This window comes from Gadus chalcogrammus, chromosome 15 (assembly GCF_026213295.1).
Source record: "Gadus chalcogrammus isolate NIFS_2021 chromosome 15, NIFS_Gcha_1.0, whole genome shotgun sequence".
In the NCBI taxonomy this organism is placed as follows: domain Eukaryota; kingdom Metazoa; phylum Chordata; class Actinopteri; order Gadiformes; family Gadidae; genus Gadus; species Gadus chalcogrammus.
In genome coordinates, this window is record NC_079426.1 from 25,527,957 (window position 1) to 25,555,046 (window position 27,090).

Here is a 27,090-nt window from a genome sequence, read left to right on the forward strand (position 1 = left end):
AAAAATTTATATTTGTGTCCATGCATTCTAGATCTTAAAATCATATATTGAGAGAAGAGTTGTGAGAAATATTTTATTTCAAAAATAATTATAAAAATATAAATAATAAAAATAACATAAGAACAATATAATATAAACATAACAGAACAATATCAAAATGAACAGTTAACAGTGACATCAGCCTAGTTCTTTCCCTGGAGAGATTGTCACCACCACTAGCTAATAAGCTTAAACAGGTTCCAAATGAACGGTGAAATTAGAATTGTCAAATATGACCTTACGAATTTGGAATTTAACGTACTCCAGTACTTCAGGTGGCAATCTCTCCAGGGAAGGAACTAGGCCCATGACAAAGTCCTCATTCCCAGAGAGCGGGGTAGGGGTAGGCACAGCATTTTGCCTCTGCAGGGCCTGGAGGATGGCTGTCTGTACATTTGTATTCCCCTCTGGTACCCTGGCTCTCTTCCTCTTCGTCCCTGTATGGAATGGAAAACACCATCATTTGTAAGTTAGTGCAATACTTCACAAGTGAAAAGCCTGTTGAACATGCATGCGTGTTTGGTTTGAAGTGTTGTAACTTTAACTTATAGTAGTAATTAGGGCTGTCAAATTAATGCGTTCATTTCGATTAATTAATCAGGGGAGGATCAAGAAGTTACGAGAGAGAGAGAAGGGAGAGAAACGAACGGTAGGCTATACAGCTGTTTATAAACGGGCATAAAAGTGTTGTATAGGTATGCGATTCATTTAGATGAATTAATCAAAGAGCCTGTAATTAATTTGATAAATTTTTTAAATTGCTTGACGGCACTAGTAGTAATCCATAAACCGTCTTCTTATCAGTTAAAGCTTAAACGGTTAGCCATAAACATAGTTGAGCCCCTGAAATTAATGCTATACATCTTTGTCCTGTACATACCGCCCTGTGGTCTTGGGGCAGGGCCAGCCTCAGGGACAGGTACACAGGAAGGGCCAGCGGCAGGGACAGGGACAGGGGCAGGAGCAGGAGCAGGAGCAGCATCAGCGTCCTCTGTATCTGACTCACTGCTGGGCTGGTCTGTTATTGAGAAAGAAGACTTGTTTTTTTTGCTTGGATGATATATATCTACATTGCACATTAAAGACAGACAGACTCGTGCCGCACTGTAAATCGTTCCTGTGGCCATAATACAGAAGCTGTACGTGTCTTCACTTAGTCAACAAACCTGTATTGTGCGATGCTGCTGCCTCCTCAAGCTCCTCATCTTCTCCTGCCCCTGACAGTGAAGTCTCTGGAGCCCCGTCCTCCTCTACCTCCTCTGCCCCCAGAGGTAAGTTGCTGCTGGTCTCCCTCGGGGTGACAAAGGGGTCGAGGAAGGACAGGACCCTAGCGAATTTCCATCTCTTCACTCTCCCTGCCGCTGACCCGCTCTTTTTTTTTTTCACTCTTTTTGTGTCTCATGTACCTGTCCCTGAGCGACTTCCACCTCCTGCGACATACGTCCACTGACAAGAACATATATACATATTAAGTTGTGTAACCTGACAAGCGGGACAGCCTGTTGTAGTAGTATCACTTAATATTACTGCTAACTGGTGCTACAGCTAACCGGCGCTAACTTTTTTCATAGTAGAACACAACCGATAGCTGAAGCCAAGCAAAATACACACACACATTATTCACTGATCTTACCAGGAACGCCAGTATCCTCGGCCACGTCGACCCACACCCTCTCTTTTTTGTTCCTGTCCCTGTACGACACCATCGTGGTGTCGTACAGGACAGGACGGCTGCACACAGCGACTATGAGATTTTGGTCCTCCATTTCTGTTCTGTCCTTTCCGTCCCTCTGCCAGTGACGTCGGGTCAAGCTCAACGCTGATTGGGCAACGCGGCTAATCGTCATGCGTATGAGCGTAAAAAGTTAAATTTTTTGAACTCCTCGCATACGCGCGTATATGTACGCGCGTATATATACGCAGCTCATACGCGGCAAACGCGGGTAAAATGTTGCTTTAGCGCATGTAACGCGTGTACGCAGCTCATACTCGCGTAAACCAATGGTTCCCGATGGAAAAATTGCCGATTTTATACGCGTCGTACGCGGGATACGCGTTTGGTGTGTTCGTACCTTTACGCGGGTTACGCGTTTGGTGTGTTCGTATCATTAGGGACAGAGAAGCCTCTTTCGCCTGTTATTTCTATTGTGCTCCTCTTGTATTTCTACTGTGCTCCTCTTGTATTTCTATTGCGCTCCTCTCGTATTTCCATTGTACCCCTCTTGTATTTCCATTGTTCGCTTGTATTTTTTATTCCTCTTGTATTTCTGACCTACGATAAGTTAAAAGTGCGAGCTCAACAGCTGCTGGGAGGAGAGATCCCTTCTGCGTTACATCTGGAAGTCAAACAACAAACATAAAACACTCCAGAAGACAAGTTTGCTACAGGACGCACTGAGCAACACGTCAACCCTACAAAACGTTATTTTCTGTGCAGTATACACTGTTCATGTGCAGCTTAATTAGGCCAAATGAAGTTCCTGTGGGGTTTAAAAGTGAAACGGTCAGTTCAGTAAGGCAACAAGGATTATATTGAGCAACTGGGCCACTGTCTTTTCAAAAAGTAATTGCTTGGGAGTATTTTTTGGGAGCCCCAATCCAAGGGGCATTCAGGGATGTTTCTGTCATGATGGAGGGACGGCCATCAGAAAACACTTGACTAACCTGATGGCCATCAGAAAACACTCCACTAACCTGATGGCCATCAGAAAACACTCCACTAACCTGATGACCACCAGAAAACACTTTACTAACCTGATGGCCATCAGAAAACAATACACTAGCCTGATGGCCACCAGAAAACACTTGACTAACCTGACGGCCATCAGAAAAAGCTTGACTAACCTGACGGCGAGACAGTCCGACTTACCTGATGAGCCCCACTAACCTGATGGCTGACACTAACCAGCCCCACTAACCTGATGGCTGACACTAACCAGCTCCACTTAACTGATGGCTGACACTAACCAGCTCCACTTAACTGATGGCTGACACCAGGACCTCCAGTTGACTCAGCACATCTGCTCCACAACCATAGCTTAGCTAAGCTCAGAAACCCTATCTGCAGCCACATGTCCACTCAAGCTCCTTTAGTGATCTCGACGGACGTTGCTTTAGGAGCACTGCTAAATAAACAAAGATCAGTTTACTCTTTGCAGAAGGTCCAGCAGTCCTCCTGAAAGTACGACTTAGTACTAATTATAAAGCCACACAAATTGTGTGTGATGTTGTTTGAAGCATTGGACGATTTAAAAAGTAAGATCTGACCAACTATGTTAACCGTATGTGATATGGTGACGTGTTTGTGAGTCATTTATCAATTCAACTTACCTTAGTGTTAACCAATCAGAGATAAGAACAAAAAAAACAGATGTATCTATTCTTTCCTTTGTTTTTAATCATAAATCATTGACTTACAAAACTGATTTGACAAAATATGGTTGCCATGGGAACATCTAGTAATTATTTAAATGAGTACAGAATCGGGGACTGGCCAGACTACAGTGAGAACATCTCTGGTTATGTGTTCCATTGTTCCAGACCAAGACGCCGCTAGCGTAAAACCAAGGCCGCTCCATCAATGTCATCTCGTTGATAAGTGGTCGTCATAGCAACCTGCATCAGAGCACCGTATGCCAGCGTGTCCGTCATGTAAAACCGGCCCTTATCCTCCTGGTCGGCCGCGTCTCGCCTGGGCCGTTTTCTCGTTAATCAGCAGCCATTGTCCGTGCCACCGCCAGGTGTGTTTCTGCTCGGGGTTTGTCATGGTGATTTGGTGTTGAGTACCTGGACCGTCTTGCGGCCGTAGTGCCAGTAGCTGTAGCCGGAGGCGGCCGTCGTCACCGCCGTTACATACCTACAGGATAAAAGGACCAACAAGGTATCTGATTGTTGCAAAGTGCAGCCCCACCGTTGTTAATAGCAAATAATCATGCTTCTAAATCTAGGGCCTTCAGCGGACGCTTTTATCCGAAGCGACTTCCAATAAGGACATTTGTCAGGAAAAGATCAACAACAATATATCGCTGTCGGTACAGTATGGGTGTTCATAGAACCATGTGCCACGCACTAACATCACTAGGTTAACCCATCCCGTATACAACAAAGATGGCTGGTGTTGCTGTGGGCGGGACATGTCGCCCACAGCAACACTCTTGGGGACGGATCTACTTTTACTCCCGAGCTAGCAGTAGCTGCAGCAGACGTCACTATCACATCTCATCACTCCTGTGCCAATACCCTGATGCACATGGAAGTGAAGCCGGGCTCTGAGGCAACCATGTCCAACAACACACGATGAGGGGGTCCAGAACAAGGGGGCTGGTTATAACGGAGTAGCTTAAAGGTCCCATGACATGAAAATCTCAATTTATGAGGTTTTCTAACATAAATATGAGTTCCCCTAGCCTGCCTATGGTCCCCCAGTGGCTAAAACTTGCGTTTGGTGTAAAACGAGCACTAGCTGTTCTGCTCGCCTTTGAAAAAACGGAGGCTCAAGCGCGCTGATTTGGAAATCTGTGCTCATGACGTCATGAGGAATCTCAGCTCCTCCCCTTACTCTGCCTGGCCCGCCCAGAGACGTTGGCCCGCCAATGAGACTCGACCGTGCGAGCGCCACATGTGTGTGTGTGAATACACACACTGTAACGCAAGTGTTTCTTGTCGGTTCTTTGACGTGTCTTGTATTTCCACAACGAGACTGTCGTGGGGGTTATCTGAGCCATGGTTGAGAAGGAATTGGGGGAAAGGAACTTTGGTTTGACTCGCTGAAGTACATGAACTGCGACATGCCGCCGGTTGCCGCGAGGCACCATCGCCCGGCAGCGGGCAGCCGGCAGCAGGCAGCGCGCGGTTCAGTCGACTTCAGGTTGAAGAACCAGAGACGTCGCAGAACCCGACAAAGTCGTTTGTGATTCATAATATCGTCTGGAGGTGCACACAATATGTTATATGATATAGATATCTATGTATTATATGATATTATTTAGATATAGAGCTCCAGGACTGTAACGCAAGTGTTGTACACTTCCTTGTTATTTGGATAACCGTTCTGCTATTGGTGTGATGGCGCATCACGTCGGACTCTCGTCTCTGGTATTTCTACAACGAGACTCGTATTGGGGGTTATCTCAGCCAAGGTTGAGAATGAATTGGGGGGAAGGAACTTTGGCTTTGACTCCCTCAAGACCAAGAACCACGACAAGGAGGAGAAAGGGATCTTTGTCGGGCAGCGCTTATGCACCTCCGCCTCCGGCGGTGGTCCCTCAGCGGGGCTCAAGCGGGAGACATTCGCCGCCAACAATCCCTTTCTCCTCCATGTCGTGGTTCATGTTGTTGAGGGAGTCAAAGCCAAAGTTCCTTCCCCCCAATTCATTCATTCGTGTTATGAGCCATCACACCAACAGCAGAACGGTTATCCAAATAACAAGGAAGTGTACAACACTTGCGTTACAGTCCTGGAGCTCTATATCTAAATAATATCATATAATACATAGATATCTATATCATATAACACATTGTGTGCACCTCCAGACGATATTATGAATCACAAACGACTTTGTCGGGTTCTGCGACGTCTCTGGTTCTTCCACTTTCACATCAACCTGAAGTCGACTGAACCGCGCGCTGCCCGCTGCCGGGCGATGGTGCCTCGCGGCAACCGGCGGCATGTCGCAGTTCATGTACTTCAGCGAGTCAAACCAAAGTTCCTTTCCCCCAATTCCTTCTCAACCATGGCTCAGATAACCCCCACGACAGTCTCGTTGTGGAAATACAAGACAAGTCAAAGAACCAACAAGAAACACTTGCGTTACAGTGTGTGTATTCACATTGATGTGGACGTTGAAGAACCAGGAACGTCGGAGAACCCAACACGGTCGTTTGAGATTCATAATATCGGCTCACACAGCTTTTGGCCGTGATAATATATATTATATGATATAGATATCTGTGTAGGCTATATGATAATATTTAGATATAGAGCTCCAGGACTCCCGTGTGTTCTAGAATATTTACAGAACACGGCTAAAGGGTGTGCGCCTCGCCATTGGATACATCCACTGTAAACAGAGCGCATGGTGGCTGCAAGCTGCTCAGGGCCACACCCCCACCCTCCTCCTTGACACGCCCACCGAAACAGCGCATTTGGGGGAAGCTCAATGTGCGACTGGCTCGGAGTGGCTGTAACTCTGCACCACGGCTGAATTTAGGGAACGTCTTTGAATACTGTGTTAGTTGCCCACTAATACCTATATTAAAGAATACATAAAATAGCATGTCATGGGACCTTTAAGAGACAGCAGCTGCAGGACGACGATGTATATCCTTTGTGTGCGTTACCATAGCGACTGCAGCAGAAGACTGTCCGTGTATTTGAAGACTGGAGCAGCGAGGGAAGCAGCTACTAGAAGGAGCTGGATGGCTGTGTTCACCTACACACAAAGACATACTGTTAAATCATTATCTATAACCACTATGTTCCTATCTTTCAATGTGAATGTGTTTGCAATCGATGTGTGTGTGTGTGTGTGTGTGTTACCTTGCTGAATAACGTGGGTTTGAGCTGGGCTGTAGTGTAACATGGATTAAAAAATTTACTGAGGGTCACCTGCAATGAAAAGACGAGGAGGAAAGAGGGTTAAAACAGTTTGTTTTACACAAACTGGTGCCTGCTCCCAGGGCTCTGGTTGGGGCCCCTCCGCCCCCCTGTCACATCCAGGGATCCCCTGGGACAGGTGGACGTGGGGAACCGGGTTCGAGCCCGGGACTGAGGGGTACAGCAGGGCTTCTTACCGGTGGGGGCACAGTCTTGTATCTGACCCAGAAGACTGCGGCTATCAGACCGATGTCTCTGAAGATCACCAGAGCCGTGAGAGGAGCTAAGGGCAGAGGAAAGGAAAAACACCCCAAATCAAATTCATTGAATCATAAAGCAATGTATCAGTAATGGTTGAGATCTACTATCAGTAATACATAAAACAACAGCTAACCGCAAGGGACGCAGCCTCTCTGGGAAACCCGCCTATCGATGGCCCCGTTTCCACCAGAGGAACATCGCCATTCCACAACTCTTAAGATAAGATAAGCTATATTTATTTGTCATTGTACAGGAGTACAACGAAATTCAGTGCATTCACGGACTGTCCTCATTTAAAAAAAATATAGGTGACATAATAAATAGTAAATAAATAAAAAAATAAAATACATTCAACATTTCGTTCACTCACTACATTCATGTCGTCATATACTATACCGTTAACTTAGTGCCATTGTATGCCTAAAAATAGTATGCCTTAAAATAGTAGTGCAAATATGTAAAGTGCTGAGCATTGCATTAGGTGTGGATGTCACTGGTTAATACCGTCAGAACTAGTGGATTTATTTTCAGGTCAGAGTTGAGTATGGTGACTGCTTTGGGATAGAAACTGTTCATGAATCTTGTGGTGCGTGTTCTGATGGACCTGTAACGTTTCCCTGAGGGCAGCAGTTCAAACAGGTAATTTGCAGGGTGGTATGAGTCTTTCAGAATGTTGTGTCTTCTGCAAGCATTGGGAGTTGAAGATGGTGTCCATGGTAGGTAGCTGTTGGTTGATGATGTAATGGGCAATTTTTATAATCCTCTGCAGTGACTTTCTGTCTGCAGCAGAACTGCTACCAAACCACGACAGGATTCCGTAGGTGAGCACACTCTCGATGGAGCAGGGGTCTAGATAGACAAACTCATCCGTTTACCGGAAAGGCACAACCTCATACAGTTCAGGAGGAGTCCCGCACCACAGGCTCCAGGTTTGTACTGCCTATCGGTTTAAGCTTTGGATATTCTACCATTCAGATAAAAAGATGGAAATAAAACAATGTTTGAAATGTGCTCTAAAATACATCTGACGCTAACTTTAAAGATCTTTGTCATTGGTTATATTTCATTCTTTATTGAATAAAAAAGTTAAAAGGTTGTATCTGCGATTCTAGGCCGAAACATAAATGATCACATTTATCTGATCTTTCCTCACGATCCGCTAGCTGCCCGCCCAATAAGCAGGCCATCAAAAAAACCTGTCTCTGTAGGCAGCCTGTGCTCCGAGATCGTACACAAAAACAAATGGTACTACCAACCACTCAAAACCAAAATAAATTGTATTCCAAACAATCACCGATAAGGGGTGGGTGTTGTGGGGTTTCACGCTGCGTTCATAATCGTTTTTACTTGATGCACCAAACACGGAAGGGAGGGGCGAGCTGGCTCTGGTTGTTTGGGATCTCGTTTAAAATACCAACAGAAGGGACGTCACCCAACATCGCTGATACAATCTTTAAAAAGAAAAAAATCATAAAATGTGGTAAAATAAAAACGCTTTTAATTTGGCAACAAGCTAGGCAATGTATTTGAACAACAAACCAAAGAATAATCACAATGTGTACTAAACGTTAGGGCCCGACCGATTCATCGGCCTGCCGATTTAATCGGCCGATATAGCCTTTTTGAAAATAATCAACATCTGCCAAAAAGACGCCGATTACAACCGATTTTTTTATTTTATTTTTTTTTAATGTTATTGCGCTTAGTATCCTGCAGATTGCGCTCCTACTCGCCTTGTTAACTAACAACTTTAGCTGGAGTAAAAAAGAGGAGATTGAATTTTACCTCACAACATGAAAGCACGCTCGCTCAGGCAAACAAGACGCGTTGTTTGAGCATGTTGTGCCTGTTTTTCTTTGGGTCCCAGGCCATGTTAATTTGTTATACTGTAGACTCAACGGTGAGAACATACTGCTCAGCACGCACGTTTTAGTCACTGCTCACGAGCGCAGCACATTGGGAGTTAGTTATTTATTTTATATTTTACATTACACTCATTTTTGACTGTAAATGTATTCTAAAACACTCAAAGGTTCTGCATTCAATTCACATATTCGTCAAAAGTGTTTAAAGTATATTTAAGGTATGAAAAACTATGTTTTATAGACTTTTTTTTGTTTTGTTTTTAATCGGCCGATTAAATCGTAATCGTAATTTTTCTCTGAAAATAATCGGCATCGGCACTCAAAAATCAATATCGGTCGGGCCCTACTAAACGTAATTTAATGAAGTAGCATCAATTGATTAAAGGCCCACTATTAGTGCTGCACGATATGGGCAAAATATGATATCCCGATATTTTTTGGCTGAATGGCGATATACGATATATATCTCGATATTTTCCATAGAGTGGGTTAGATGTTTTTTTTGTAAGTCAAAAGCCAAATGTGAGATGTTGCAAGCACTTTTATTAAAACATAGGTCAGTATTACTGCAACATGTGATTTTTTTATAGTTATTTTCAACAGAATTGAGTGAACATGTTTAAAAAAAAGGGACGTTTTTCACCTTCTTCACAAAATAATCACCTATGCAAAACAATATAAAGCTGTAGGTTACACACATTAGCTACCATTAAGAGCATTGGCTTCGTCGCATTGTCCTGCGTACTACGGTGAGGGTTTCAGTGCGCCGTAACTTTAATCCCCCGCCCCCTCCCTTCTCCGTTCCATTTGGGAAAAATGTTTGGTTTCATTTCGCTTGTTTCGTATATTTTAATTAATTAATTAAGAGCGTCACCAGAGGGCGCCCCCAACACATCTGCCGAGCGCCGGCCCTGGTTTCGGGGCAGAAGAAACTGTCACGGAGTTTTACGCACGCCGCTGCTGTAAATGGTGGAACAGATTTGTCGTGCTTCCACTTTTAGTCGCAACGGTTTTGCTACACTCTCTACAGATGACCTGCAGCTGCTGCTCATCTGTTTTTTTTAAACCCGAACTATTTCCACATTATGGAGCCATTGTTTCTCCTTTTTGAAACAATTTCGTCTCCCGCCGCCGTCTCGTTTTCTTTACGGGTATCATCCATGCTTGTTGTGTTGTGAGGGGGCAGTGGGGGCGGGAATGAGGCGTCTTTGCACACGGCACGTTCGGGAAGACAGAGTGGGAGAGGGAGGGGTCGCGCTCACAGTCTCCAAGGCAAGCGCTGCAGACGCTTGAGGGGGAAACTGACAATTTTAACGCTTATCGATATAAACGATATTGTCAAATCTTGTATCCCCTTGGAAATTATATCGATATATCGTGCATAGCCGATATATCCTGCAGCCCTACCCACTATGCAACTTTTTTAGCCAAAATTACATTAATTATGCAGGTTGAGAGTTATTCTGATGGTTCTGCAACCATTTTTTGGGTCGTTTGGTGGGTGTGTCATTGCCCCATGTCCAAGGGCGTCAGTTTGTTTTTAGAAGTGGTGGGGACAATAACCATAAGCTAGAGTGTGGTCTGAAAAGTGCTGGGTACCCTTATGTAAGCTATTCATCCATTCAACGCTGCATTACAATATGCTCTACAGTGCATTGTCAGGTGTTGAAATTATTCGAATATTCGAATACTGGTTCGGAAAATTAGTATTTGAAGCTTAAATCAGTATTCAGAGCTTTTTTCCACGTAGGTGACTTTACCAGAGCGAGGGAGGCAAACTATAAGCGTCAGCGACACCAAGCAGAGAAGCGAGAGAGGTGGAGGAAGAATAGATATCTTGTTTCCCTTTACTTTATAACACAACATTAGCGGGATCTCTGGAGGAAAAGTAATACTTAAAACCTTAGCTTAGTTTGTTTACGTTCGCTGTACAGCGCCGCGCCAAGCTGTGACTGGCTTGCTGCAGAGCGTGAGCGTCTTGGGAATACCCGGTCAATATAATGGATATAATGGACACATAAGACAATCAATATTCGGTATTTGTTATGGATTTATTGTACAAATTCCCTGAAAAGATGCACGTTCCAGGATGAATTGAAAAGCTCCCGTAAGGGCTGAGATGGCAGAGAACAGCTGATTTGGAACGGAGCAACAGCTGTTCGCTTTCACGGGGAAAAACTAAGGAACTTCAACCTACTTAGGCCTACTAATTAACGTTCAAAAGCTATTAAATCTTCAACAAAATATGCAGATACTGTCAAAATCGGTTCCAGGGAGTATATAAGGATTATTAATGTTGTTTTTGATGGTGTTTTTTTCTGGAACGAGTATTCGAATATTCGCTCGGCAAAAACCAACGAGTATTCGAAGCCTGAAAAATGGCATTCGGGCCAGCCCTATGAAGATCCTATTCGAACAATAAAAGTTGAAAACCACAGTTTGTGTTTTGGCTTGTTTTGCAAAACAGTGTTGGAAACACCAGGGTATTGGCTCGGGATATGTAGGCCTAATACTAATACACACAGGACAAAGAACAGTGTCCTGTGTCCACTTATCTTGACATCAACAGAGTTGACCAGACAAACAATGCCAGACTGTAAAGGGGGTACGAAATGAAACGAGGTACTGAGCATCAGCCTTTTGAAGACGAGCAAGGGCTGCTGGTAGCATATGTTATGCTGCATTAAAAAAAGAAGAAATACAAGCACCCAGAGGAGAATTGCATCTGCCAAATCCTGACCACCAGTAAACACTTGCGAAGGACCAATGTAGACTTCACTCGTTACAACATCGTAAGAAAATTGTCCGCAAATAAAATCCCCTTCAGTTTAGGATAATCACACAGGTTATGCGAGAACATATTTATGTCAGGATAGGCCTACCAGGCTCCAAGTCGTCACATATCTCAATCAGACAAAACCAACTATAACCACATTGGCATAGCAATCGCACCGTGTGTAGCTGCTACTAGCTGCAATCTATATATACAATGCATACTAACTGGAGCACCAACCAGAATCAGATCACAATCGCTTGGGACCGTTGGTAACCTTTGGCCAGGTCATCACGATTCACGAGCAAACAGAACCTGCAGCAAAGTTTACGTAAACCAATTTCTTACCTTATCTGGCCCTCCACATGCAGGCTAGATGACGTATCCATATCGATATTATCCAGTGTCACAAACATGCTTTTTATAGGAAGCAAAAGGACCGGCTATTTTCTGAATAAAAATGACAATTTTGGCTGTCTGTCTTGAAACTTCTCCAGTGCATTCACGCAACGGGACTACAAGATACCATACAAAGTGAACGTATAGACGCGTATTGGGCGAATATTTTTGATTTGTCGAGCCACACTTTCGCCGTGCACAGGCAAGCGCGTTCACGAGGATTTGTGGCGCTAAAATGTTCAACTTTGACACGAATTTCGCGTGATGACAGCCAATCAGAGTTCAACAGCGTGGCCACTGAGTGACATGTGTAACGTAACAGCCAATCAGCGTTCAACCGTCAAACTCAGCGCAGTGCAGTCCGGGGGTGTACTGCAGCATGGAGGAGAAAGTGATTGTTGCCGTTTGCGACACTCGGAGCTCTATATACAATAGTATATAATATAATATAATTGTATAGATAATATCACGACCAAAGCTCTGTGTGCCTCCGGATTGCCGTAGCGCAGGGATCTCATAGGGATTGGGCTTCTCGGGAGTCGGGGTTTGTTTACCGGCGTTGCCATGTTTTCCGGTCTTGTGTGTTCCAACGGTTTATTAGGTAGGCCTATCTAATAAATGATGTCTTCGAGCGCGCCTGTCGCATGATTTTAGACTCGACGATTTCGGTTGAGTATGTGGGGATTTAATTTTTTTTATTTTTTTTATTTTTTTACACACATTTTTAAAAGTGGTGGGGACAAAATTCGTATTTCAAATAGTGGGGGGGACATGTCCCCCCCGTCATCGACGCCTATGCCCATGTCGCCTCTCCAAGGAAAAAGCGCATATGCAACTTGTTCTGTTCGGACCGACACAATCCGGAGGTGACGCAGCGGAAGTATCCAATCGCGCCTTGAAAATGTAGTCAGATTGTAGTTTCGAAAATGCTTTACGGCACAGACACACACCCAAACATGGCACCGGCTAGATGTAAACAGCCAGTTGCGAGGCAATTGTTGCATTCATCATGGATCAATCGACTGATAAGGGAGCCAGAGGCGACTGTCGGTGGAACAAAAGAAGAATAAAAAGAAGTTGGACCAGAAAGAGACCAGACACGAGTGAAAGGGGAACTATGCAACTTTTTTGGCTTGATTTACCTTAATATAACAGGCTAAGAGTCATTGGTTCCATTATACATTTTGTTCGATTGTTCGTTGTTTCGACTCTCCCTTGCGCATCTTGGCGGAGAAAGGGAATAGGTTTCTGCCGGCGACCCGCCGCCTAGTCTCGCGGGAGTCTCGGGTCTCGCGAAGTAACGAATTGCTTGACGGCACAGACCCCCAAACACGGAACCGGCTCGATATAAACATAGAAACACAAGTAACTAAGGGATTGTTACATTCATTATAGATCAGCCGACTAAAAAGAGACAGAGAAACCCAATGTCGGAGGAACAGAATAAGAGAAAAGGGAGACTGACCGACAGAGAGGCCAGACACGAGTAAAACGTTGGGCAAGCTTTTCAGGAATAGCGTGAACTGAAAGAAAAAGACTGCAAATCAGACGCCGACTTGGCCGTGTTGCTTTTGAAATTGAAAGTACCCATTGGTGAACTTTGTCTTCGTGGTATTCTTGATGTTGATAGTCTCTGTACAAATGTGTTTGCTCAACCATTTTGTTGCGAGCCCTGTAAAAATGTGTTTTCTCGACCGTTTTGTTGTGAGCCCTGTATGTTTCCTTTCCTTTGTTACCACGGGTGTTTTGCTGTTCGGAAAATTGTTGTACACTGGTAAAATATCTACTACGAAGCTGTAGGGGTGCGCTGTAGGGGTGCAACGGATCATCATTGATCCGTGATCCGTTCGGATCATCTATTTCGGTTCGGCACACGCATGATCCGCGGATTGATTTATGAAAAAAAATAATAATTGCGCATGTTCATTCCACACACAGCCGTAACCATTCCTGCTAGTTCCAGGGACAGAGCTACTTAACACGCTCTGGGTAAAAGTTCCCTTTTCAATAAGCAAACAGTCCTATGGCTCGTTGTGATTTATTGTCCTCAGCGTACAACATGAAGAACAGTGGGCATGGAAAATAAAAGTAGCTAGACTTCGGTGACTACTGTAACGATAACTGCTGCCTCCAGTGCTACGTCTGTTTCCATATACTCGCGCTGCCACACAAACCGGTCGCCTAGGTTACCACACAGACGTAACACGTAGCTGACATAGCGATTGCTAACATAAAGAAAAACACATCGAGCATGGCCACGCATTTACAGCGACATCACCCCGGTGTTTCACTGACAGGAGTGAAACCGAAAGCGGCTCAACAACCGCTCATCACCGCGGCATTTAAGCAGCCACTTCTTCCACAATCAGACCGGCTAAAGCAATCACAAAACGCTATTTTTTTTATCCTTTTTGCTGATCCGAAAAATTATCCGATCCGTGACTCTGATCCGCGGAACGATCCGAACCGTGAGTTTTTGATCCGTTGCACCCCTAGTGCGCTGTGTAGAGAAAAGTGCGTGCCAAACCAAGAAACAGCGAACAAATGGCCCGATCTTGCATAGTGGGCCTTTAAATATCAGTAGCTGAGATGCTAATGCTAACTGCGATTCTAATGCCAACGCTAGATATGATCAAAACAATAACATCTATTTTTATTTATGTTCTCTCTACAATCTGGACACTTGTGCACTGCCTAATGTTAATTGGATTGTTTTGTTGACAGTCAATCAGCAGCGACGGCGACAGTTTGCAGAATTAGGGATGCACCCATCTGACTTTTTCAGTCCCGAAACCAAGACCTTGGCTTTCAGCGAAGTACCGAACCGATACCAGTGTTTAATTAATAAGCTGTAGGCCTCACTCACTCAACACTTTTTTTCCTGTCTCTGACTTTTCTTGGACTTATTGTATTTGCTCTCGGACTTGTCTCGGTCTCAGCCATTGGGCTCGTCAATAGTGTAGTTTGTCCGACCGAGAAAGGGTGGGGGGAAATCATCGGGTCCAAGGACTGATTGTGTTTCGAGATATACGGCTACTCGAATTCTGAGATAACCTGGGTGGGATTTAGCGTGAATATCCATTACGGAGGTTGTAGCACATAATACAATGGAAAGATTTCAAATGACAGACTTGGATGCAAATGCAGCCCTTTATTATACAGAAATTTGCTGTTGGTGTATTAGCCTAGGACAACACTCTTGCCAGATTATTTATCTAAATAGCCCTATGTTGTTAGAATGTACTAACTTTATGCACTGCTGCGCGCCTGCGTGCTTCCGCAATAGCATACTGACTGAGAAGGCAGTATTGCTGTCAAATCTGTCCCTGGGAAAATAATCGTTGCGCCGATTGAAAAAGAACTATGTTTCGTTACTATATTTTCAGTAGTTGCGCGTAACCTTACTTTTTACATGAAAAAGTAGTGAGGTTACTGTATTAACTCGTTACTTACGTTGTTGCGCGTTACACACACAGTACCGGTCACACGGTAACGTCAAAATCCATACCGTAGCGCAAATTCATACTGTTGTACTTTCGATACGGTTTAAATACTGTACAACCCCTACTTCAAATTGATGTTAAGAGTTTCCATCAGACTCGCGAGGCAGCCAGGAATCTCATCCAAAGGGAGCTCAGTTGGCGCTGTGTGCCTCAAGATTCTGAAGCAAGTGCTGAGATTCTGATTGGCCCAGAGAAATGTCAATTATAGGATTATCCAATAATGTTTCACAATTCTAGCCTGCATATGAAGGACAGCCTCCCTCCCCCCCCTAAAAAAAAACCTGTCTGGTTCTACGCGATTCACGTGTATGACCCAATTGACCAAGAAAACGGCAATTGTCTCCGAAAAGCTACAAGTTGCAGCAGGGTTGTTTTCGTCAGGCAAGACGAAAACGAAAATGACGTCGTCAGACCCCTTTTTTCCATGACGAAAATGAGACTAAGACGAACCAAAGCCATATAAAGACTAAAATGTGACGAAAAATTAGACATTTTCGTCAGACGAGAACTAGACGAGACTAAATTGTTAGTGAGAGCATGTGAGCGGAGCGGAGCGTGGAGCGGGTGGTGGAGCGGAGCGGAAGAAATACGTTGGAGCGGGTTGGAGCGCAGAGCGGTTTTAAATTCAAAGGCCGGAGCGGGGATTTGACTCCGCTCCAGTCCGCTCCGATTTTAACTGCTTCTAGCGGCTTGCATGTAGGTGGTTCACGTAGAATAGAATGGGTTTCAATGGGAGCATCCAAGCAACCTGATTGGATAAAACGCGTCACGTGAGACCCTTCCACCCCCCCCCCCCGCAACACTGGCTCGTGTGCTCGCGCGCAGCTGCGCCTGCACGCACACCGCAGACACACACTCATAGGCTGTTTCCCAATGTCAAGGAAGCATGCTCAACGGCCGCCCTTTTAAGGACGCTACGTCATCGAACGCCGACAAGCACTGTTCCAATGTTGAGGACACTCGAAATACGCCCCCTTTTCGGGTCCTTCGTTTTTGAGAATTCCGAGATTTTTCAAGGATGCATCGCTGCATCCTAGACGAGCCAAAACTACCCACAATCCTCTGCGTTCACTGGGCGGGTTCTTGAAAATGGCAGAGAAGTACACGTTCAAACGAAGTGAAGTTATATTAGTTTTCAGAAATATTTTGTGCCGTATTGCTTTTTATAGATTCATCATGTTAATGCAAATAATCAAGCCTAAAGGCCTGTGCCACTTTTCCAACTTTTTGCAACTTAATGATACGTTGCTATATTTTGCATGGACGTAGCTGGTGTTAAACACCACTGTCACCAATGTCAATTTACTCGCTCACAAGATTACAGTATTTATGTATACCTATTTATGTTTTAACGTTTTTTTTAGGGTCAGCCCAGCAAACGGAGGCTTTTGTGCGCCTTAGGGTGGCGCACAAACATTTGTTTGCCGGTGGAAGGGATAGTGCCACTATCCAATGTTGTAAAATTAATGCACAACCGATCATTTGCAATGTTTGTAATTTTTAATGAACGTATATAATTGTATTTTATATGATATACTTATGTGTTCAAAGCACTAGTAGATTGTAGGCATATATGAATGAATGAATCAGATCATATATCCAAATAAATACACGTTTATCATCTCTTTCTTTGTCTTTTTCCCCCTGCATAATAGTAATCACCCGTACTGTAAATGTGATGCATGAATTAAGTTCTCAGACAATTTCACTTAGTTTTATAAAAATTGAATGGATTTTCCTTTTAATAAAGACAATTCGATCAACCACAACAAAGCTTTTGTGACTTCCCCAAAGAGGCTCCATGCGAAGGAGACATGACCTGCATTCATAACAGACAAAAGTCAAATAAATATTGATCAGCTTGATTGCTGCCATGTTTTATTCATAAGCGCACATGTGTTTACAAGCGGACACGCAGTATTAAAAAGCGGAAGCGGAAGCGCTTCCACACTACCAAGTCGTTCCCAAAGTCAGACGTTACAAACGCTAGGAAGCACTCGAGCTAGCACTCTAGTCTCATCTCCATAGGACGCGACTAGCAAGGACGCGTCCTAGCAAGGCTGCAGCCTTCACTTTGGGAAACAGCCATACACTACAGAGAGAGGCTGGTGGACGAGTTTTCGTCGGACTAAAACTAGACTAAAACCTTTTGAGTTTTCGTCAGACTAAAACTAGACTAAAACTTTCAAAGATATAAATGACTAAAATGGGGACTAAAACTAAGAAGCATTTCGTCAAAAAGACTAAGACTAAAACTAAATCTAAAATGCCTGCCAAAAACAACACTGGTTTGCAGGTGTGAAGTATTGAGTAGTGAGAAGTATCCGTCTGCATGAACTCATTACACATTACCATTAGAGATGCACCGATTGCAAAATTCTTGGCCGATACCGATTTCCGGTTTTTAAGGAGGTCTGACCTGCCAAAACCGTTTTTTCCGATACCGATTTTCTAAGAAATAATTATAATCATATAATAGCAGTGATGTTGATAGGTTTTCAATGTAGTGAGTCCCCGGGACCCACAGGTGGCGAGTTGGGTGGGTCCCTGAGAAATTCAATGGGTCCTGACTCCCCAGTTTAAAAAATGTGTTTCTTTTTTATTATTAGTCTATTTCTTAAATTAAATTAATAGTGTTAAACTCAATACATGAAATTGTCATCTGAAAAGCGCAGCCATTGTAGTATGTGGTGAGCCACTGCTTCAGAAAAGTTCGCTTTTTTTGGGAGGAACATGTAGAAGGTTGAGGCACTTCTTCTGCAGTGGGCTCATCAGGCTCAGTAGAGGGGGAGGCAGAAGTAGGTACAGGCAATGTTGAGGTACTCTCTCTAGGCTGATCAGAGTCAGGGAGGAGTGCAGAGGTAGTGGGGACAGAAAATGCAGCTGCAATAGTTTGCTGACCTGCAATAGGTTTAATCTTTTTCTTTGGTGGTATTTTTGCGTTCTCTCTTCTCTGCCTGTTTCTCGAGAAAAACTGGATCTCGTTGGAAGCGCGATGTATGCGCAGGCGCCGTTTGGGCATAACAATATGGCGGTCGTTTTCATCACCACCACCGGATTATGTTTCATTTATTTCATTACAGCACGTCCCCTAAACGTTACAACATAATCGACACGAATGAGCACAGCATCGAGCAGTGGAAACGTGGTTTTATTTACTATGAAGTTCGTATTTTTAATTGTTGAAATGAAATCAGCGGTGACGAGCTAGTTGTTTTGGTAGCGGCTAAATTAGCATGTCGCGTCGAGTCTGCGTCGAGTAGATGCGCAGAGGGTTGAAACAGCGCTTGTCCGGCCTGCTCACAAGAAGGTTTCTTTGGCCAGTTACTGTACATTAAACACGAGTTGTTTAATGTTCACAATGTATCGTTTTTCATGGGGAAAATGAGATGCGTCCCCGGGACGCATGGATAGTGAGTTTAGTGCGTCCTTTCAGATTTTAATGAGACATGTTTTCTTTCCGCGCTCTGGGCGCCTTGAGCTGCTACGCACCGCGCATGCGGGTGAGTTTGATCGGCCGAAAACCGGAAATTACGACAGTGACCGGCCGGTCACCGATTGTGGCCGATTGGATACAAAACCGGCTTTTTTAATCGGCGGCCGATTGATCGGTGCATCTCTAATTACCATGCCTCGATGTCACGAGACACATGTGGATTGTTTAGTTCATCGTTTTAGTGTATCGTTTATCAGAGGAGAGGATTTGCAAGGTAACACCAGTGGCTTATCCACCTAAATAAATACTTGTATTCCACTGTGTGGGCAAACTTCCTATTATTCATGGCACTGAATTGAGGATGTCTAACGTAGCCTACTGGAAAAACCAAGGCAATCATAATGTTTTTCCTTCTATCATTTTTTAATCAAGCAGGGTTATCAACAGGCGCCGACCAAAATGTCTCTGGACACGATTGGATAGACAAACAACCCAATAGAGCAATGAAACATAAGAAGTCAGTGGCAGCTCTCTTGGTTAAGGAAAATGCCAGATTTGTATCTGTCACCAGCTTAAAGGTGTGTTCACATGGCGGTGCAAATCGAAGAATAGGGCAGCACTAACACCCTGGTCCGCGCAAATTGTACTTGCGCAAACACCCAGGTTCACGCTTGATGCTTGGTCGCAATGCCTATCAGCGCTGACTACATGAAGTCCAGAGCGCAGCAAGGATAAGAAAGGGATTCCCAGAGCTCTATATCTATATAATATACTATCTAGATAACTATATAATATAATATATAATATCACTGTGTGCGCCTTCCGGATGATATTAGGAATCTTAAACGATGTTTAAGATAGGGCTGTCACTTTTTCCAAAAATGAAATTCGAACGAATTTCGAATGTCCATAATTACTTCGAATACATTTGAATACATTCGACCCCCCCCCCCCCCCCCCCCCATAGAACTATAAAAAAAAAAATAAAAAAAAAAGAAACACGACAACAACTGTTGTCGTGTTTCTTTTTATTTCTTGTGGAAATAACGTATACCTTTCCTGAATTCATAACAGCACAGGATAAAAACACATCTTTGATAACACATTTGTAAACACAACAAGAGGAAGCTCCGACACACAAGTGCGGCTGTCTTTTACGCATTAACAATAACTGCTCGGAGCGCGATATGCGGAGCGCATGTCGTCCATGGCACACACAGCCTATATAAACGAACAATCTGTGAGGCCGACCTCCAACACGGCATGCTGCTCTTTTTATTCCTTACGGAAAGAAAATTACAAGTAGTCTCGCAGCTCTCCGTTACCGCTGCAGCTGCTTCTGTCAGCCGTGCTGTATAAGTCCCCAAACAGGCTGCCCATCGCGCCCAGCGCAGCAGCAGACTTTTCTCCCTGTCGTGTGCGATCAGTGTCGGTCTCCGTTTCAATGAGCTCGTGTGAGAGGCTTTCAGTCACGAGATGTTTCTGTGCAGGGGAAAGGTGGACTAACCGGGAGAAGCGGGGATCCAGGAGGGCCGCTTTATTGAGGAAAAGCCACTCGCCGCTCTCTTCTTTATAGCGCATTTTTACAGTTCGAATGGAGAATTACACTTCGAATTCGAACTTTTCACCCCACCTTCGAACGAATATTCGAACTTCGAATAAAAAGTGACAGCCCTAGTTTAAGATGTGTGTCGGGTTCTCCGACGTCTCTGGTACTTCCACAACAAGTAAAGACTGGTAGGGGTGGTTATCTCGGCCATGGTTGAGAAGGAGCTGGCGGAAAGAATCTTTGGCAGTCACAAGAGGAAGCCCTTGCTCCTACAATCATGCAAGTAAGTTTGCCTGATCAAACTTGCGCAAATCACCTCCCTCGAGTAAAGTTTGTCTACTCATGCGAGGAAACTCGGACGAAAAAAAGACCACCATTATTTTCCATACCACTTAAACAAACCTTACCTGGTATGAGCTGAGCATAGGTGAGGCTGGCGTACAGAACACTGATCAGGATCTTATCAGCCAATGGGTCAAGTGCACTGCCCAACGCTGATTTCTGATTGGGCCATGTTCTTGCAATGTAGCCGTCTAACTGAAGACAGAGCAGAAAACAGAGGGGTGCTTCAAGCAGGTTCAGATAACTAGTATTATGTTATATAGTACTGCAGCGTCATGTCGAGGAGTGAGTGTTGATTCATTCACTATAAAAGTAATGTTATGAACATACTGCCTCACTGTACAGCAGCAATGAAATGTGCCACTGAAGATCATTTATTTGGTCTAATTCGTTAGTATTATACTGACCACTCTGTGTGCATGGTATTTACTACAGAGCACAGACCATTGGTGCCATCTTTAATATGAAGCAGCATTTACACATATCTGTGTGTGTGTGTGTGTGTTTTACCATGTCTGTGGCCCCAGCCATAGTGAACAGAGCCAGGCTGAGGTAAAAGTGTTGGTGGATGATGAGGTAGCCCAGGTAGGGCGACAGCACGATCCGACAAACACACAGCAGGTTTGGGACGGTCCATGGGTTCTCGTGCTGCGTGGAACCATTCAGTGGGGACGGATTGAGCAGAGAACGAGATATAGTAAGAGAACACACAGCATCAACACAGAATTTAAGAGACTTGGTTGTATTTAAGATACATATTCTATTATACAATTTAAAACACACTAACCATGTTGTGATTAACTCAAGGGCAAACACATTAATCACGTTTAATCAAAATTATGTTGTTTATTCTAGTCAATAGTTATAAATCTGTATACGGTTGTATTCACCACAAGCACAAATATTACCACTTGAACCAGTCTAAACCAGCACGCGAGGAGCAGTCAGTGAGCTGTCGTATACACACCAGCTCTTTGAACTTAAACAGCCCGTGTCCCGGGACATGGACAGAGCTTCCTTGACTTTCATTTTGCTCCGGTGACGGGTCAATGTCCTGAGTTGGCCGGGATTTCCCGCTGCACAGCCCACGAGCCCCGGGGGACCGGAGGAGGGGCGGGACCCCAGGCCAGCCAGGAAGCCCCCGGAGGAGGGGCTGGACATGGGCCAAAGGCCAGCCGGGACCTCCCCGGAGGAGGGCCGGGTTCACCTGAGGGTTCCCATTCGGCCTCAGCCACGGACTAGTCCGGCAATAGTGCGCGTTTAGATTTGTTTCCGTGCAGGCAGATATCTGTAAATGGCCTCTGAACTGCTTCGGTCTTGTGCCTTGGTTGACCGGTGTCTGCGGGGTCCGCCACGATGACGTCTCAGGGCGACACCTGTTTGCCTGACGCGCTGACCCCCCCTGACCCCGTGACAGCGACCCTGCATCCCCCCGCGGACACAGCGTCTCGCCCCGCTGGCACAGCCGCACGGCGCTCCTCCGGATACGAAACATCTCAGCTCCAATGTTACCTGAACGTCCCTCCTTGTTTCATGGTGTATCGGGTCGGTCAGAGCTCAACACAGTGCGTACAGAAGCTTCTGCCTGCGGGCCGCCATGTTGCCGAGTTCAGAGACGGCACGCTACGTCACAGCGTCGTAAAGGCTGCAACTCGGTTCTGAGCAGTGTTGCCAGATCGGTTAACACACCAGCTAAAGCCAATGTTGGCAGACGGGCGGAAAATCTGGCCCAATCTGGCAACACTGGTTCTGAGGCGCATCAGTGATAAAGTTCTGGGGCATCTATGAATAGTCATATCTCGTAACCTTTATGCCTCCTTTACTTAGCCTTTGTCGAAAACGTCATCGGGTCAGGGAGAGATGAAGAGTTGCTTCCTTTCGAACATAGGAAAAGACAGCACTGTTAAAATGTTTATCTGCCAGATCGTGTTCTCCCCATACACAGTGAATGATGGCAACAGACAGAGGAACAGGGGTGATGAAGTTGTTGATCATTGGGGTTGTATAAATGTGCATATCTCTCTACATTTTAAAACGACATAATCTGATGGCAGCAAAGTTAACTTCACTTCACGTCAATGCTTTTGTATATGAGCCTGCCGGGTTCCATTCTATCAAACCACCCACCCTCCTTCCTCCTACAGCAGCGTTTCTCAAATTGAACCATGAAAAGGAGATTTTCCTGGTATTGGTCTACCCAAGTGAAGCCTATATGGTGTATTTGTGTGTGGGCGTCGTCGTCGGCTGTTTATAAACCGCCTCCCAGTCATGTTCTACACATTGAACTATGGCAGAGAAATGTGATACTCCAGACAGGAAGTAGTAACCAGACCAGCAGACCAATCACAGCCTTGAAGGCTGCGCGGCTCGCGTAAAAGCTTACGTAAAAAATGACGCAAGTCTAGAAAAATCGCCCGACGCACACAAGACGTGAGAAGTCGCGCAAGGGGTGCGCAAGGGCGCGCAAGAGGCCCTTGCGCGCCCCTTGCGCGACTTCTCACGTCTTGCGTGCGTCGGGCGATTTTTCTAGACTTGCGTCATTTTTTACGTAAGCTTTTACACGAGCCGCGCAGCCTGCAAGGTTGTGATTGGTCTGCTGGTCTGGTTACTACTTCCTGTCTGGATAGTAGTTCACTGAAGCCGTTTCTCAATTCGCGTACTTGTGCGTGCTCGTGTGCTCGTGGATTCGTGAAACGTCATCAGTCGTTGCCCGAGCACTGTTCCAATTCGAAGCACGCATCAAGCGAGTACTGTCGTAAAACCCGGAAGTGTTCTGGATGCGTGCTCGATATCGCCGTTTCACCGAGCATGCATCGGAGGTGGCTCGTGTGTGCTTGCTCCCGCTATAAATCCCAGGATGCATTTCGCACTCGCAGCAGTAAGAGGGCGGACAATATGGAGAAGACGCACAAGTTACAACTGTTGCTTAAGTTACTCTTAACTTATATATATATTTATATAATATATGGGCCTAATATAATAATAATATATAAATATATATATGTAAGGTCGTGTGTGTGTATAGCTTATACACATGACAGGACACTCATATCTTTTCAATTGTTATTCATTCAGAATATTTACATACTATTTAAAAATGAAAGAGGCTGGGATTTTGTTTGATATCATTTGTTTATATTGTTCAGTAGTATATGCCTAAATGAGGCCGTAGCACAGTTAACGGACGAGCAGAGGTGGTGACGTCATCGAGTCCGCTGCTGTTCCAATTGCAGGTACGTACTCGCGTGCTCGCAAGTATGTGCTTGAAGTACAGACTTGCCAAGTACGTGCTAGCAAGTCATCGAGTCCGTAGTACGCGTGCTACGAATTGAGAAACGGCCTGAATGTGTAGAACATGACTGGGAGGCGGTTAATAAACAGCCGACGACGACGCCCACACACAAATACACCATATAGGCTTCACTTAGGTAGTCTTCGACCAATACCAGGAAAATCCCCTTTTCGTGGTTCAATTTGAGAAACGCTGCCGTAGGAGGAAGGAGGGTGGGTGGTTTGATAGAATGGAACCCGGCAGGCTCATATACAAAAGCATTAACGTGAAGTGAAGTTAACTTTGCTGCCAACACATTATGTCGTTTTAAAATGTAGAGAGATATGCACATTTATACAACCCCAATGATCAACTACTTCATCACCCCTGTTCCTCTGTCTGTTGCCATCATTCACTGTGTATGGGGAGAACACGATCTTGCACATAAACAAACCAACGACTCCCACAGACAAAGACGTCATTCTCGAGGTCGTCTTCAACGAAAAACTTTACTCCACATATTACTCCACCTACTGTTCTGGCGGTAAATTGCTTGGCAACACGCGCAACCTAAAAGGGAGCATGAATTGCTTTGAGTAAATTTTGCGCAACAACGTAACACCAACGCTGAAGCATGCAGCCGCCTTTAATGCGGACCTCTTGTATGGAAAGCCAAGAAGGCCACAATCCGGACCTAGAATGGCGCGGTAAAAGTGCAAAACCGCACGGAATCCGTACGGTTTGGCAAGAATTCCGTACGGAATCCGTACGGTTTTGAATGACTAATAGCCGCGGCTATTAGTCATTCACTCCGGCTATTAGTCATTCACTCCGGCTATTAGTTATTCACTCCGGCTATTAGGTATGCAGAACGAGCCCCTCCCTCTTCTTTGCTTGACCGCTAAGTTTGAAGGCTGTCTAACCGATCAGAGCTGCAGTGCCTCGATGTTTCGCTGTAACATAAAGCTGTGTTGTCTTTACTAGTTTCACTACAATGTAATGACCACCATTAGCTAGTGGAAAATACATTTGTGTCTAGTACAGTGATATATTTGTATATGTTAGGCTATATATTGAGATGGCAGTGTGCGAAATACCCGACAATATTCGGGGATGTCCTCATCCACAGATTGTTCTCGATATGCAGTAGCCTGCTAGGCCATAACATTACATAACATGAACATGAACTGAATAAATGTCAGGTATATAGCATATCGGAGACGGGCACACAATCAGTGCATTTGCAAATGAGAGCCTGCAGTATGACCGATCTTGTGACATGTGGTCGGAGAGAGATCGTGTGTGTGTGTGTGTGTGTGTGTGTGTGTGTGTGTGTGTGTGTGTGTGTGTGTGTGTGTGTGTGTGTGTGTGTGTGTGTGTGTGTGTGTGTGTGTGTGTGTGTGTGTGTGTGTAGAGCAAGTTGTTGAAGGAAGTCTTTCTATTTGACGTTACAATATTTCATGGATGCAAGCAAGCCAAGACAATCAATCTCTATATCTATAGCCTACATGACCACACACACACACACACACACACACACACACACACACACACACACACACACACACACACACACACACACACACACACACACACACACACACACACACACACGACACACACACACAGGTAAAGCAATAGGAGCCTGCATTGGCTAAAGTTGTTGCGATGCGCGTTATTTTATAACAGGGAGGGGCAAAGTTGTGCATTACATTGATCCTGAAAGCCTATGTCCTAGAATAATTCATTTGTATTCCGTTTTAGGCCATCTCACTAAAGGTCACTTAATTGTCGCATATTTAAGCTCACCAAGTCCAGTATTCAGAATGAAAAGCATTTATTCACAAATACGTTCTATTTTTTTGACAAGCGGAGCCGACAGTCATGTGCAAGTATGCAAATTAGCCATGTGCGGCAAACAGAAGATAGACGCAATGAACTGATTTTTGTGCATTGTTGTGGATATGTAGGCTGTTTAGTTGTGGTTGTTTGTGGTCGTATTATTGAAACAGTCTTGCCTTGGAGTTGGAGAAGTTGGAGTGATTGTGTGAATGTGCGAGAGAGAGCGCACCTGCCGTGGTGATGTTGGGCTTGTAATGGGCTTATATGTGATCAATGATGTATCTGTCTGATCGTATTAGCTGTAGATGGATGGTTAAATAATGTCACAAGATCGGTCATACTGCAGGCTCTCATTTGCAAATGCACTGATTGTGTGCCCGTCTCCGATATGCTATATACCTGGCATTTATTCAGTTCATGTTCTTCTGAGTGCGCAAGAACGGTGCCAATTATTGTCGTGTTTGCATTGTAATGCACAACTTTGCCCCTCCCTGTTATAAAATAACGCGCATCTCAACAACTTTAGCCAATGCAGGCTCCTATTGCTTTACCAGTGTGTTTAAAGTGTGTGCGTGTCGTGTGTGTGTGTGTGTGTGTGTGTGTGTGTGTGTGTGTGTGTGTGTGTGTGTGTGTGTGTGTGTGTGTGTGTGTGTGTGTGTGTTGTCATGTATAGGCTATAGATATAGAGATTGATCGTCTTGGCTTGCTTGCATCCATGAAATATTGTAACGTCAAATAGAAACACTTCCTTCAACAACTTGCTCTGCACACACACACACACACACACACACACACACACACACACACACACACACACACACACACACACACACACACACACACACACACACACACACACACACACACACACACACACACACACACACACACACACACACACACACACACACACACACACGACTCTCTCCGACCACATGTCACAAGATCGGTCATACTGCAGGCTCTCATTTGCAAATGCACTGATTGTGTGCCCGTCTCCGATATGCTATATACCTGGCATTTATTCAGTTCATGTTATGTAATGTTATGGCCTAGCAGGCGACTGCATATCGAGAACAATCTGGGGATGAGGACATCCCCGAATATTGTCGGGTATTTCGCACACTGCCATCTCAATATATAGCCTAACATATACAATTATATCACTGTAGGCTACTAGACACAAATGTATTTTCCACTAGCTAATGGTGGTCA

At 44.7% G+C, this 27,090-nt stretch overlaps 1 protein-coding gene across 1 annotated transcript; it reads right to left on the reverse strand.

Moving 5' to 3' along the window:
• Nucleotides 1-1,081: 1,081 nt before the first annotated feature.
• LOC130404415 (cardiolipin synthase (CMP-forming)-like) lies at nt 1,082-22,439 on the reverse strand. The gene is made up of 7 exons (XM_056609123.1): nt 21,730-22,439; nt 21,273-21,410; nt 20,828-20,957; nt 6,832-6,917; nt 6,578-6,646; nt 6,379-6,470; nt 1,082-3,895 (listed from the first exon to the last, which is right to left on the reverse strand). Exons 1-7 carry the CDS (start codon nt 22,255-22,257, stop codon nt 3,802-3,804), a joined length of 1,137 nt encoding a protein of 378 aa, XP_056465098.1. The 5' UTR covers nt 22,258-22,439; the 3' UTR covers nt 1,082-3,801.
• Between the last annotated feature and the right edge of the window lie 4,651 nt (nt 22,440-27,090).